The 15,584-nt window shown below is 41.9% G+C and overlaps 1 protein-coding gene across 2 annotated transcripts in view; it reads right to left on the reverse strand.

The window, feature by feature from the left end:
• parp1 (poly(ADP-ribose) polymerase 1) overlaps positions 1-12,559 on the reverse strand; it is a 68,088-nt gene extending 55,529 nt beyond the window's left edge. The window contains exons 1-9 of one of the 2 annotated variants that reach the window (XM_022234840.2): positions 11,996-12,559; positions 8,157-8,250; positions 7,576-7,745; positions 6,497-6,708; positions 6,063-6,144; positions 4,732-4,848; positions 2,996-3,195; positions 2,637-2,717; positions 1,563-1,729 (exon numbers count right to left, since the gene is read on the reverse strand). In XM_022234840.2, coding sequence (XP_022090532.2) covers positions 1,563-1,729; positions 2,637-2,717; positions 2,996-3,195; positions 4,732-4,848; positions 6,063-6,144; positions 6,497-6,708; positions 7,576-7,745; positions 8,157-8,250; positions 11,996-12,118 — 1,246 coding nt within the window. In that variant the 5' untranslated portion in view covers positions 12,119-12,559. Of the gene's footprint in view, positions 1-1,562; positions 1,730-2,636; positions 2,718-2,995; positions 3,196-4,731; positions 4,849-6,062; positions 6,145-6,496; positions 6,709-7,575; positions 7,746-8,156; positions 8,251-11,206; positions 11,386-11,995 lie in introns of those variants that run through there. The other variant, XM_022234839.2, reaches the window with a different exon arrangement.
• Between the last annotated feature and the right edge of the window lie 3,025 nt (positions 12,560-15,584).

The following is a 15,584-nucleotide window of genomic DNA, read 5'->3' on the forward strand; positions in this document are numbered from 1 at the left end:
ATGAAATACAATACACTCGTGGATATTCAGGTCAACTTCAGCTCAGATTTCCGATGGCTGTTTACAACAAAAGAGCTGAGTTGGAAGAGGGAAAGCATCTCGAACAAAAGGCTGCTTTTGCAGTATAATCAGAGGATTAAAGGATTAGTGGTATCACTTGTCAGTGTTGATAAACACCACCTTTGGGGACTCAGCCTTGTAGGTTTTGAAATTGTCATGATATCTGTGGATATTTTCTTTAAATTGGATATCTCCTGCTTTTGTTGATTCATTTCATTTTTTAAACGGTTGAAATCGGTAAAACAACAACTGAGATTGACTTTTTTGGTGGAGAGTTTCAGACCAAGTGACCTACAGTATTGTGTGCTACCCTGGTCTGACATGCGTGCAAACAAAGATTTGGGGCTTTGAATGAAGATGGGGAAGCAACAGAGTTGAGACGAAACATTGGAGAGATAACTCATTGTTTAACAATGCATGGCATGAATTTATATTGAATAAAAAGATCAAAGTTGAATAAAGGTTCCTATGTGTTTTCCGTAATTTTCGGAATATAGGCCGCACGGAGTATAGCTGCACCAATCAAAAATTTGCACATTAAAATTTAAAGTCGGCGTATAGGTCGCAACCAAGCATTTCTATTGTGCGCGTTTGTAGCCAGAGGAACCATCCAGGTTCTGACAACCACAGAGCTTAGTGTGCATTGACCCAAAAATAATGAGCTCATTATAGAGAACCGCGGGGTCAACCTTGAGTTACCAGTATGGCTCTTTCAACGCAATGAGGGGGCGCTTCTGCTCAAGGCAGATAGAGGGGATAATTGCTTCTGTTAAGAAATGTTGGACCAAACTGGGGGGTCCCTTTGTGTTTCTCCACAACAGGGTTCCAGCTGGTTGATTATGAAGCACGCTGAAAGATTCAGCTTTCACTTCTACTTCTATGCAGTGCTAAATACAACACTTTTCTCACCATTTACTCAGGATCATACCCAAAGTCTGTAAATATTTGCCAGTTGCCAACAATTGAAAGCTGGAACCGTGAAAAGTACTTGGCATTTCTGTAACACTCCTACCCACCTTGAGCAGAAGCACCCCCTCATCGGTTGGAAAGAGCCATGTCCGCTCCAAGTGGAACAAAAGAGGGCATGTGTCACCGCATAAGCGCGCATTTATAACGGAGATCAACAGGGTGTTTGACGCTGAGCTTGCCAAGTATGTGTGACAAATTTGTTCTTTAATGTATGGTTTTTTCGTACACGCAGAATGCGTGCAACAACCCGCTTGGAAAACTTACTAAAATCTTCTTTTTTTTTTTGCCGCTTGGGGGTGCAGTTCAACTGGGGGCGGACGGCAGGGAGTGTTTTTTTGCCGGGAGTGACTCCCACCGTAATGCTTGTGTTTCATGGTCGTTTGCGAACCAGCTAAATGCAGTTCTCATCGAAGGAACCTCTGTTGCTAGGAAAACTGCGCCCTCTCTTGGTCTAGCTCGGGGCTCGTAGCATTCAACAGGTAGAGGTGCCAACAACTACCCCCCCCCAGAAAGCTACCTTTCCAAACACCAACCTGCATTGCTGACTACACAAGCCGTGGAGCGGGAGACACTGTTTACGTATGTTCCCCCCAATTTCTTGACAACGTCCTTCACTGCACTGGCGCTGATATCCAACTTCCCGGCCGAGGCTATGTCCAGGTTCAGCAATGGATTCTTATCATCTCTGATGGGCTTTTTACTGTAGTAAGGTAACCAGTGATTCAGTTTTATCAATGTCGATGTTTTGCTACAAAAAGGGATCAATATTTAAACAGGTATGATAAAACCTACAAATGAGTCTTTGGTGCCACAAGCAAGGCTAAATCTTCCTCTGCCATTGCCAAAATTTTAACAAAGGAGTATAGAGGATTTTCATGGCTGCCATCTTGCAGGCCAGTTCTTTGTTCCACAGGGTATGCACAGAGGAGGTTCCTCTGTGGAACAAAAGACTTGGCCTGGAAGATGGCTACCATGCAAAGCCTCTATTGTTGGAAAATTGACAGTGGATAAAACAAACAAATTCGTGAAAGCTAGAAAAATATAAAGGTAAATGCCGTAGTGAATTGGCCATGTCATTCACAGAATGCAAGTTACCAACAGACCTGTGTACAATAGAGTAAAAAGTTTTTTTCCACTCCCGTTATGTTTACTGTTGTCATGATTTTGAAATGGACAATTTTCCAAACCTGCTGCTTAACCTTAAAAGAGCTAGGTTATTTTGGACCATGTCACAGTTGGGGAGGGTGTGGCTTGGGGGAGGGATTCCACCCCCCCACCCCATCACATGCCTTGGTATGCAAGTAAAGATATTCGTTATCAGTAGTTATGTGAAGTTATAACTCAATTTGTCATTCGGTTTTGTTATGGTCCTTTGAAGTTGAAGGCCACACACATGTCGGCCAGCATGTATTGAGCACGGCAGTGAAACTGTAGGTTTGTTTGGCCGACATGTATCAGAAAATGGGCGCTGGGTGAGAATGGTATGTTCCGTTTTCTCTAAAATGGTGTCAAAATTACTGCAGAATTACTGAAAAAACTCCTAAAGGCTCAGCTAGTGCCAAAAATCTCCTCTGGTGATATAAAAAGTCAAGGGGTCGTTATCTTACGTTCCTGATGGCCCTGCTCCAGCTTCTTCCTTGGGGAAGATTCGTTTGCCGCCATTGTAGGCTTTGAACTTGAATTTTGTCCTGGAGAGAGGAAAAAAAGTTAACTTAATTTGTCAACAGGTCCAAGCATACTTAAAGACATAACTGAATGAGGTTGGACCCAGCAAAGTGAGAAATTGCTCGAGGATCAATTTTCGAGACTTTTACTCTGTTTCGAAGTGACTTCACATTTTCCTCTGAAAAAAGGGTCTTCATATTCTCATTTTGTTAATCTCATAGATAGTGGCATCCATCTAAGGTGAGGATACAGAAACTGAAAAATGTTTACAAAGGAGGGCAAATCGATCGGTAAATCTTACAGGTATTCCTCGTCCAAGTCCTGAGGAATGATCAGCTTTCCCCTCTTGACATCCTGCAGGAAGACCGTGCACTTCGTCCAGGAGGACATATTACCCTGGCACTGATAGCCACCTGTGGTCAGGGCAAACTGACCATTGTCGCATTCCATGCACCGCTTGGTGGGGCCAAAGGCCATACAGTCTGCTGCTCGGTCAAGGATCTGAAGATAGCATCAAAAATATAGGGACCACCTAAAATGAACATTATGACATCATGGCTCCAGGCTTTAAACCTTGATTTGCAGGGTTAAATTTAAGAAGCACTTTAACCCATTATGACTTAAACTAACAATAGACTGTATCCTGTTAGTATAAATTGAAGCTTTACGTGGTGGAATACTGACAAGAGTATGATCTGGGGATGGCAGACTGTGAAAACTAATTCTCTTGTGGAAAGGTCTAGGTTTTAAATGAAACCAATGTGAGAGTTCACTCTGAAATATGCAGCATGATAATACTCCTGCAGGCACTCCTTGAACAGATTTCTCCAACTGTGAAAGACAAAGGTTGGTGCCAAGGGTGGGGACTAATGCAGGTGGGGACTAATGCAAGCGCAAAGCATGAGACCATAGGGTGCGAGGTCCGGGGGCCGCTCAAGCTTCAGAACCCAGACCTTTCCACAAGAGTGGATTGCCTATTTCATACCAACAATCTACATGTATATGCATTTTCAGGAGTCAGCAGTTCACTGTAGCATAAATAGTACTGACATTAAATAAATCGCATCAACTAGTCTCAGTTCCTGGAAGTGATTTTAACAGTCAGATAAGCAACAGTGCACACATGTGGTAATTTTTAAAGTGGTTAACAAATTCGAACTCCAACCAAATGCACAGGCCAGTATCAGCGTACCAAAACGAGACGGAAAAGTTAGTTTGGGTTCAACAGTTTCATCTCACACTTGGGGCCTATCTTGAAGGGATGCAACAATTCTGGGGCATCTGTTAACCACTTGCTGCCGGGTGGATTTTTTTTTAGCAAGACAAGATGCCGGCTTCTTCTCAAGATTTTCCGTTTTCAAAATTCTTCAAAAATTCATCATTTCATTTAATGGCCGTTTATACCATAATGAAAGACTCTCTGGGCACTACTCTAAAGCTGACAAGTAACCTTCATTGACTCCTGAATATTTCAGCCAGGCCTGCAGCCTTGGAAAAAGAGCCCAGATTGTGTGGTGTAATACGTACGATTCTTTTGTTCCCGAAACCAGCACAGTGCACTGCTGACCTCTTTTCAATAGGGGCCAGATTAGTGTGCAGCAGTGTTGTGTGGCTCATCGCTGCGGTGGTGGAGAGCTTTTGTCCCCGGTGGTAATCCGCTTGCTCTAAATGCCTAAAACCGTGGTATACTGTTTCAAAACAAGGCTGGATTATCTCCAATATTAAGAGAAAAAAAAATTTCGGTAATGCTCAGCAGCTCTGTCTTTTGTGCTGAGCACGGTCTTTTGTTTTAAGGTCCAACTCTTTTGTCCAAATTCCGGGCTCCCCGGCTCTGCATATAAAGCCTATGTACTCGAAAACAGGTCGCCCAGCAGGGAGTGGTTAAACTTCTGAGATCACTCTCAGTGGGTATTTCAGCAAACTAATTTACTAGGGATGGAATAAGCCGAGACTGGACATGTGCAAGAGTGATGATACCTTCCCCCCATAAGGGCTTTGGTTCTTTCCTATGAACTATGTTTTGGGCCCATCACCTACTTTGCTTTCACCAGCTGGTACACTCAGTCCATTGGCTGTCAACAGTTCCTTCAGCGAAGAAATGGCAACACTCTTCTTCAGCTCGTCCCTGATTTTCCAGACAAAATTACTCTGAGCCTGCATGAAAAGCAGGAAGAGACAAAAGGAGTTATCAACGTGTACATCATCGGCAGGTTATGTTTTAGAGCGTCAAACGAGATGCAACATAGCTTGGCGTGATTTTCATGGTTTATCTTCATTATCTTTCGTTGAACTGGAGTGACAAAAACCAAAGTATTACAAAACTTTCCCCTCAAGGCCTTTTCAAATCCACAGTTGACCTCCTGCATCATCAAACCGTCACTGTTTATGGTCGATAAAACACAGCTACATACTTATTTCAAAGGCTTTCCAAGATTTCCATAAATCTAATATTTTACACTAAACATCTGTCAAGTCAATTTGTGGTAAACGCCAAACAGTGTCCCTCTTAATTCACCCCTAACCCCCAGCCTACTTTGGCTAGAAACCCTGCCCGATGCATCAAACTACATCATTTGTCAAAGTGGCTTGCTTGCCCATACAGTGTAACAAGATCTAGCAGGTCAACTCTCCCCAAGGCCAAACAGCCTGGGAGTCTGTGGTTGCGATTTACCACAAGATCCAACATTGGCATTGTTCAATGGGACTAGCCCCCATTGTCTCAACATGACCAGTTTGTTCTGCTGCTGTTAATTGCGAGGTGCATCAAAGTGCACCAGACTTTTAACCTGATGGACTGTGCTACGTCTGGCAGGCCTAGGGTTAAAGTCTGTATGTAAGAACGGACTGCCTTTTGAAGCGAAATGTCGTAATTTTTTTCTAAATGGGTTGCAAAACATTCGTATATCAAGATAAATCTCTTGCTGGTACGCGGTACTGTGAATTGATCGAGAAAAGTTAGCATGTTGAACTGTTGTAGTACTCAATGACAGAATTTTGGAGGAACATCTATCAAGAACCCACTCACAGAAGATTAATTCAAGCTAGCAATACCAGCAAGAAGGTATCCGGTTCATCTCATCTACATGGTCAAAACCTAAATGCTGATAAGGAAGTTTTAATCTTTGCAAATTATACAATCTTTGCAGAGCAGTTTTGAGCATGGCAGAAAGTGCTGGTACTTTGTTTCAACAAATGCTTTTCAGGCCCAAGGAAGAGCCAATTACTTTATCTTTTCAACTTCCAAGCTAGTAATGAATTAACAGGAATTTGAACCCCTCGTAGTCAGACTAGGGGATGGAGGAACAAACAGCAGACCGTTCCCCTCTACTGACCCTTTACCTTCTGTAATTCAGACATAGCCCAGTTACCTTGAGTTTTTCCTTCTCCTCGTCGACCACTTTGGCTTTTTTCGAATCGGGCTCATCGACAGACGCTCTGGCCTTTCGCTTTCTGTGGGAGCCACAAAGATTCAATCAATGGAATGACAAAACTTCAGACAAAGTCTGCAATTTGAATTTGACTGAACAAAGAAAACAAGCTCATCAGAAGAATGGAGAAGTCTTTCATTTCTGCTGAAAATGTAACATATTAAAAACAGCAAATGTTTGTGGGTCCAAAGAGTAATTTCACAAGGTGACAGATGAAATGTTCCAATCCATGAAGTGAAGTATATTGCCAGAAGCTTACGAACAGCTATTACAGAGGACTACTTTCAAGTATTCTGTACGTACTTCTGTACCACTGTCATTATGTCAAGTGACTCATTTCCCAATCAAAAATGCTCTAGAATCAAAAACCGTACGTAGGGAACTTCTCCTTCATCAGTTTTTGGTCTTCTGTCTTCAGTCTCTTGTAGCCGTCAATCTTGTCCACAGAGTTGGTGTCTCTCCATTGGACGGTGGCCAGCAGGTCTGGCTTGACGAAGCAGTTCAGATGGTGCCACGTGTCCATGGTACCAGGCAGGCCTTTCGCTGCTGCCGCAATGGAGCTCTTGTAATTGATGCGGACGTCATTCTGAAGTGCAAAGTGGGAGAGGAGCAGAAGTGAGACAGGTGATTGTTTTGGTGATGCCACTCAAGGTTCAGGCAACCTACAGAGCATTGTACAGTTGACAGTAATTTTCTGCTGCATAAGTTGGTTTGATTCCCTCACTTTGTGCAATCGTAACAAACTTCAACGTGTTAACGAGCAAGCGAAAAGAATTATTGGTGCTGACTTTCAGAACATCCAGGAAATAGCTCAGTGTCATGTTGTATCCAAGTTTAATGAAATTATGTCTGATGTTACCCATCCTCTCAACCCTTTTATTATTGGAAACCGATCTGGTAGAATGTGCCAACTGTCTTGGAAAACAAATAGAATGAAATCCTCTTTTTTACCATTGGCCATCCGTATTTTTAATGCATATTTTATTTGATGAGTAGTTTTGGTTTTATTTTTCTCTTCCATATTTCATGTTTTGTCATTCTGCCTTGTGCGAGGTCTTCGTTGTTCCCCCCTTCTTCTAAATTGTTTATCTTTTTTATTACTAAACGATCCTATCTGTAATGTACCATAATGTAACTGAATTTAATATTTTTGAAACTAGTTCTGATTAATGCTTTAGAATTTTTTTTACATCTATGTAGTATACTGTAATATTATTTCCTGAAACACTCGGAGAGCAAATTTCGTGTGAAAACTTTTTTTTACTCAACAATAAAGTATCTTGAATCTTGAATTATGCCAATCTTCAAGTCCACATGAGGTGCGCACGACTCAAAAATTATACACAAACTACATTGCGTGGACTTGTTTTGTTCTCAAATCCACAGTAGGTACATGTATGTAAACTATAAAACTCAAGCACATTAAGTTCAGGCACACGTATCATACATGTACCTTATTAATCTTCTCTCCGCATGCCTTACAGACACTCCTGTTGGACTTGGCATACTCTACTGCAAAGTCTTCTAGCGTCTCCCCTTTAGCCTTGGCTGCTGTGGTACCACTGGCACTGATGCGCTCTCTGATCTTCTCCTGATCGTCCCAACGAAGGGCGTCAAAGTGACCTGTGTAAGAGCAGAACAAACAATTCCTTTAATGGGGATGGTAAATAATTTGATTATGGCATCATACAAAATGTCTCAAGATACTTCTTGTAGCAAGTTACTTCAATCGTGTACCCAGAAGGAAAGCAAACAGATTACCCTGCAGTGACGTGATTTACTTCTTGCAGAGTGAGTTACTGTATTTTTGAATGCAACATACCGTGAAACAACAGCTGTCTGCTATGACGGGCAAGACATGCTACCCACCCCCCTCAAGGATTCATGGCATGGCACCCTTAGCTTTATCTTGAGAACCACATGTGTTTCTCTGGGGTGCAGAAGAAACACCATGCCCCAACTCATGACTTGACATGTACATCCAGAATGCAGTGGGCTGTCATATGATCAATGCGCTGGCTCATGTTTTCTTACCGATGTCGGCTGTCGATTTCACCGAGCCCTTAACCACCTTCCAGAAACAGTCGAAGTGGTACCAGTTTGGCTGCATGCCGTCAAAGTATGGGGACTGCACAGATGTGAATTTGGAAAACAGAAAGAAAACATTCAAAATGGATATCTAAATATATACTGATGCAATTTTCACCTAATTATATGCAGTAAAGATATAACAGGAAGGAAAATGGTTGTGGATGGGGTCTCATAGAAGCAGCGCTTGTCAAGTAGGGATCCCATTAGGAATAATACACATTATTACGAACAATACAATAATTATGACATACAAATAGACAAGACAGTGAGACACGTAAAAACTAAGTCTTTTAACCCTGTAAGACACAAAAATTAAATGATGTTAAATAGAATTTGAATAACCAATTAATAGTTTAGCTTTATATTTACACATGAATGTTTGTAGGTTCCCTAGATTCTTTATAGAGGCGTCTAAAGAATTCCACAGCCTGGGGCCGTCGTGCTTGACTGTATTTTGTGTGAGGGTAGTACATGCAAAAGAATGATAAAGTTTCTTGTGCTGTCTGGTGAAATGGTGGTGCACTTCTTCATTTTTGATAAACATAGAACAAATGGGATTTAGGTAATTTTTTAGTGTTGAACTGGTGCATGAGGATCCCAAGCTGAAGGAAATATATATCATTTACTTTGAGAGTTTTGTACAAATAAAACAGCGCACTACCATGTTCAAGGTACATGTAGGTGGCAGCGTAGATCATTCTTAAAACTTTTTTCGCAGTGTAAGTATTCTACTGGTTAAACTAACCCCACAATTACCCCAGGCTAATATCCCATATGATAGATATGGTACAATTAAAGTATTGTAAAGTTTAAATGGTACATCCTGAGGGAGAAGTGGCTTTAGTTTACATATAACTCCGATATTTTTTTAAACAGTCGTGCAAATATTACTGATTTGTTTTTCCATGAAATATTCGATTTGATATACAGACCTAAGAATTTGACACAATCGGTTTTATCAATTTGTACATCATCAATAAAGATTTCAGGTAATTAGTGATGTTGCTTTTTACTAACACCATATAGTTAGTCTTCTTAATATTAAGAGACAACCTATTTGCTTTAAGCCAGTTTAAAACTTTGGTAAGCTCAAGATAAACATTATAAAAAAGAGTATTAATATTAGGGTGACTATTGAATAGGTTACTGTCATCAGCAAATAAAATACCTTTAACAAATCAGAAGATTTTAAAAAGGCATTATATAGATGGAAAATAAAAGTGGCCCCAGAATGGATCCTTGCGGAACTCCATCACAAACTGTACTGAGAGAGGACTGAGTACCATTAACAGATACGAATTGCTGACGATTTGAAAGGTAACTCCTGAACCACTCCACGGTGGTTCTTCTAATGCCATAATAAGCAAGTTTGTTAAGAAGAATACTATGATCGAGTGTATCAAAGGCCTTGGAGAGGTCCAGGAATAAACCAATTGTAACGGCAGATGCATGTAAATTAGTAGTTATTTTATCAATTAGGTGAATAATAGCATGTGACATTGAGTGGTTTTCACGGAATCCAAATTTAGAATCAGAAATTATGCCGTGTTCGCCTTAAAAGTCCATTATACGATTGTGAAATAGTCATTCAGGAATTTTTGAAAAAGTAGTAAGAACCGAGATAGGCCTATAAGTATGTACATGTACTTGATCAAGATTGCCACTTTTAAAAATAGGAGTGACACAAGCAACTTTCATATCATTTGGTATTACACCTGTCGATTTAGACATGTTCATAATAAAGGTTAGCGATTTGGAGATTGCCCAGATCACTTCCTTAACCAGTGAGTTACTAATTAAATCAAAGCCAGACCTCTTTTTGTTTGGCAACATACATGTATGTGCAATATCAATCATTTCTTCCTCAATATCAGGACTTAAGAATATAGAATTAGGTTGAGGGTCCAGTAAATAATCAGAATAATTAAGATTAGAAAGAATTTGATTACTGACAGAGGTTTTTACCAATATTTATAAAAAATTCACTAAAATGATTAGTAATCAAGTGTAGATTGCTAGTAGCAACACCTTCTACATCAATAATACTTATTGCGGTTTAGACTTAGAGTTAGTATGGAGTATGTGAATAATTATCTTCCCAGTATTTTTAATATTACCCTTTTCTTTGTCGATTTGTTTAGTATAATAATTACGTTTAGAGGTACGAATGGCACTAGTTAAAATGTTTTTATAGCGTGTGTATTTAGTACGATTCGCATCTGTGGGGTTCGACATAAACCTATGATAAAGCTTATTCTTATGCTCAATAGATTTACAAAATTAACAGTGACCCAGGGCAATTTAGGAGTGCATTTGCTTGACCTGGATTGATTACGTTTATAAGGGATATACTTTTCAACGTGAGTGTAAATATATCCATGAACTTAGCATCCTGCGTATTAAAGAGCGAGGACCAGTCATATTTGTGAAGTGCTTGTTTTAGGTTGGCTCCATTTTTGTGAGAATAATCGCGTACGGAAGTGAAGCATGGACTAGGACGATTGACAGTCAAGCTAAAGGAAGTAAATATAGGAAAAATGATAAGATATATCCGTAACCACCTCCCAGATGTAGGAAGGTGTAATATATTAGAAAATATATTATCGATTAAAGTTGCAGATGCGGTAGTGACCCTAGTTGGATCGGTAATAAGATTTCTCATGTAAGTGTTCTCATTTGTAATTTGTAAATGATGTAGGTTTAGTTTAGCTATGGTTTCCAGAAAAATAATCCATGTAAGCCTACATGCCATGCAGTATTTGAGCTGTTGAGTAGTCTTCATTGCATGTGTAACCTTAGCATGGTGAGGCCTTTGGCAGTACCAGTTGACACTTTCTGCCGGCCAGTCACACCATGGACATGCCTACACCACGATCACACCAATAGCTCCATACACCATGCATGCACCAACAGCAAGCTGTCTGGATGGATCAGAGCATAAGTACGGCGGTAGGAACAAACCTCATAATCCAAGCAGATTTTCCCGTGCTTACCTGCACCATTTTAGCCATTCGCAGTCTATCTTTGGCAATGGACATTTTGCAGCACTTGCAACCAGCTCTATTGCTTTTGGCATACTCCGCACGAAATGGAAAGTTTCTCTCGTTTTCCTCTGCCATGACTTTGATATTTTCATTCGATCGAGTTTACTCCTGTGCACCCACTGTACTGACACATGGATCGCCAGCTGGTTCACAACTTTTTGATCATGCATTTCACGCGAATTTGCCGCGAACCGATTCATTTTAAACGTATAGATCGTGTCACACAGCATGTTTAATATTAGACTGCGCGGGCGTGTTCATATTTCACCTGCTATCGCGGTATAATGCATAAAATACTAGTTTGCATCCGATTGCGTTGCCCTTGATTTTCCATACTTTTTCTGTTGAAATGGATTCTATAAAATATCAATTCCGCATAGCTGCCATTATCTAAATTTTTTATAACTTATTTTCACTATAGATCTACACCAATTTCATACATAAATTTGACATCCACCCCGTTCTCTAATTAATTATATTATAGGCCTAATTTCACGATTTATCTGCATTTTATGGTACACAATATCGACATGTGACGATTTAGCCACACAACCCGGGCTGTTTACATTTCATGGTCCATCCATCCCCGTACATGTACATGCACGGCACAGCCAGGTCATCTGAGTTTTTTCCCCTAAAATTACCGTCACCACGCCATTCGCCGTCGGACACGAGAATGGATTTCAGTTACGGCTGACAGTACTGAAAAATAACACTCCATTTCAAAACTTAGCGTACCTGCACCATCAAGGCCAACCTGAGTTTCTCTTTGATGATGAAGTCCTGGCACAGTCTGCACTTCGATTTGTTGCTCTTTGCATACTCGGCGTCGAACGGCAGTTTCGACTTCGAGTCCGCCATTATTTCGGGTTTATTTCCAAATTTCTTTTCAGGTGAAATTCAAGAGCTTCCACGTGTGTGGACCCACGCATGCACCTCAACGACGAAGCCTTTTAACTCTTAGTACTGTCGCCGACGGAGTCGAACTGGTGATCGGCGTGCATGAGTGGCCAAAAAACCCGTAACCATCCAGGAAATGCGCAGCGTTATTAAGCATGTACATGTACATACAAGCATGCTGGAAAACCCCAGACGTTGTGTGTAATTCCTAGGGTGTATTTTTAGACAACACACTGCCAACACTCATCGCATACACATACATGTACTGTGCATATGCATGTAGCACACCAGTCAGCCGATGATACATTAATACACTGTTCGCTGTGTTCAATGCCACGGGCATGACATGTGGCAACTAGACTCAACTCGACTAGACGTGTTCACGATCAGGGCCAGGGAGCACTGTGTGTGGGGGCGTGGATTTGCTTAGAAGACTAGGCGCGAAACCGAGTCTGGGGATTTCCCAGTAACCTTTGCGTCAGAAAAGGAAGCCACGTGAATGGATGTTTTTGGACACTTTCCCATTGTGAATAGATGTTTCTGGACACTTTCCTATTCGTGCATGTCTTGTACATACATTGTAGGCCTATTTCACCAAGACTCCTGCACATATGCAGCAAGGTACGAGACGGAGAGAACCCCTCCCCCCGGTTTGTGTTGGTCATTGTCTCGCAGGAATCTGGGGAATTCTTTTCAGACATCTTGGGGGGATGTGTTAAGTAACAATAGTCTGGAATGTGTATAGGGATTGGACGTGTTGGGGGGGTACCCCTCGGTCTCATTTCTTGCTGGGTATACTCCTGCAGGTTGCTCTCGGTGCACGCAGTTTGAAAATAGCCTTCAGTCAAGGCGTGCGTAGCAACTTACCCTGCCGGGATGCTCAGCCGGTAACTCGAGATCAGACCCAGTGCGAGTGGCCCCTTTACTATGATCTCATGACTAGACAACGTCAACCAATCCGAATCAATCAATGGCGTAATTGTGTGCCGGAGGAATTTGGGGGGTGACTTATCCCGCCTTGGAAATTTGAAAAGTGGCGCGGGTGCGGACAGCCTGACAGCGACTACATTTGTATTTTTGTATGGGGCACGATGTTCATGATGTACATGTACATCATTATGTATAACATTTCTGCAGAATCTTACATCAGAACGGCATTTTGATTACGTTTTCATTGTTCTCCGTTTTGAGAGCTGTTGAATGCATTTTAGTTGTTAAGTCCGAAAAATTCTTCACAAGCAGGTTTTTGTTTTCTCATCACGAAACAGTGAGGAATGATTCAATAGCCTACCCCACCGGTCAAAAAGTGGCGGGGTTATGTGACCCCAACCCCCTGAGATTTACTTCCTTGCATGCAAGGAGCAATAGTTTAACGATTCGGTAAGATCAGTAACGTTTGGCCAATGAGCGGCTGCAACCTTGCATTACTAGTTCTCCAAAAGATGTGCAAACGAGTATGGAATGCTCGCCGGCGGCGTCGCTACCAACAAAACATGAACACTGCCCACCAACATGGCCCTTTTCAACCGATGAGGGAGTGCTTCTGCTCAAAGCGGATCATGAGTCGGATCTTGGAGGTAGAGAAAACCTGACTCGGACTTGGCCGACCTTAATGCAAATTTAAAGCTATACCACTAGGCTTTGCGACTTCGGTGAATTTGAGTCTCGGCACGTAGCAAATTACATGTTGAAAAAAACCATGCCAAGATGCCTCGAAACGTTCGAGAGAATTCGTCAAACGTTCTCCTATATACATGTACATGTAGTTCGCAAAGATGTGAGCGCAAATTTTGAACATGGTCAAAATTTCAGGCGCCTGTCGCTATGCCGGCTTTCTCACCTTCGCAAGTATATATCGTGCAAACGGGCGCCAAACCATCTCAAAAATGTCGCCAACAGAAAAAAAAATGGCTCAAACCCTGGGCTAGTCCTGGAACTTCACTGGGTTGATCAGGGAAAACCCAGGCCTGGAGCTGGGGGCTGGTCTTGAAGGTCTTTCCGCGTGGTCCTACGCGTCCATCTTCCCTAGAAGCTGCACGCAGTGGCGTAAATCTGTGTTGGGGGTGGGGTAAGGGGGGGGGTGAATTGCCCGGCCATGGAAATTTGAAAAACGGGGCGGGGCGACATTATGCACTATAATATAGGGGCGAATGTGTGTATCAAATTCATGCAGAAAGTCAGAATGGTATATTTGTGGCTTTTTAAAACTGCTTTAGTGATATTGCAAACATTTTAGTCGTTTGGAAATCATGACAATTCTTCAAAATCAGCTTTAATGTTTTCGCATTAAAAAATTGGGGGATAATTCAATAGCCCACCCCCCCTTCAAAAAGTGGGGGGATATATACCCCCCTCCTCTGGAATTTACGCCCATGGCTGTATGCAGGCCGATGCTGACCTCGGATTCGCCAGGGGGTTACGCTAGCTGGTCGGTGGCCGCGAAAAGTGATGCTTGTTGCACGATGCTCGCAAGATGCTTGCGTGACGGTCTCTAAAGTCGCATTCCCGTCACTTAATTTGGCCGAAGGCGCCCAACCTTCTCAAAAACGTCGCACAAACGTCGTGTCGTGAGGAGGTCAGACAAATTGTATTGCGATTTTCGCCACATTCGCAACCCAAAATTGATCAAAAGTTGACCAGAATCGCCACGAGTATTGCACAGCTTTCGCACAACGCCACAAACAGTAGCAGAAAATTCCAAACATGTACAAGTCGCAGCTTTCTCGCTTGGCAAACTTTAGCGATAGACCTACCTTACCTCATATGCATGCTGTCAAGAGAAACTTCTGCAGGGTTAGACTTTCAGACGTTCTGGATGGAGTAAATATCTGTATAAATTCAGATCGAGATACGTATTTTTCTCCAGTGGAAACTCGATTGAAATCTCGATAATCATTATTACGACTGACGTAAATTTCACTCTTGTCTTGCTCCTAGTTTCAGTCGGAGAAAAGGAGATTGTTCTCGCCTAAGTAAATTTCAACTCCTTAAAAAATAGTTTAATAGACAGCGAGTATAGACCGAGTAATACGACTTGAAAACTTCCAACAATGCATTGGTGGTGAAAGAGGGTTTGCTTATAGCTACCATCTTGGAGGCAGTGTCCTTAATTGAATACATGATTGCAGGGCAGGAGAGCGCATCCAATTCAAATGGTGCCATTTTTAATTCCGGTAACGTGGGCTTGTGCAGGGATAGCTCTTGGAGCGAAGTCAGGTCCCTGAAATTCTTTTGTTGTTCAAATTCACGGGCCATCGCACCTTGACAATAATCGTGAGCAAGCAGGACTTGCATATGAAAGGAGCTGCGCATGCGTTGTTCAAGACTTTTGCTTTGCCTACCGCGCCAGTTTCAAACACCATCACACCACCATGACAAGGTTAGATACCCCTAGACGCTAAATGGCCCTAACTTTTTCTGTGAAGTC

This window comes from Acanthaster planci, linkage group LG01 (genome assembly GCF_054643075.1).
Source record: "Acanthaster planci isolate LZ-2023a linkage group LG01, COTS_SCS, whole genome shotgun sequence".
NCBI lineage: Eukaryota > Metazoa > Echinodermata > Asteroidea > Valvatida > Acanthasteridae > Acanthaster > Acanthaster planci.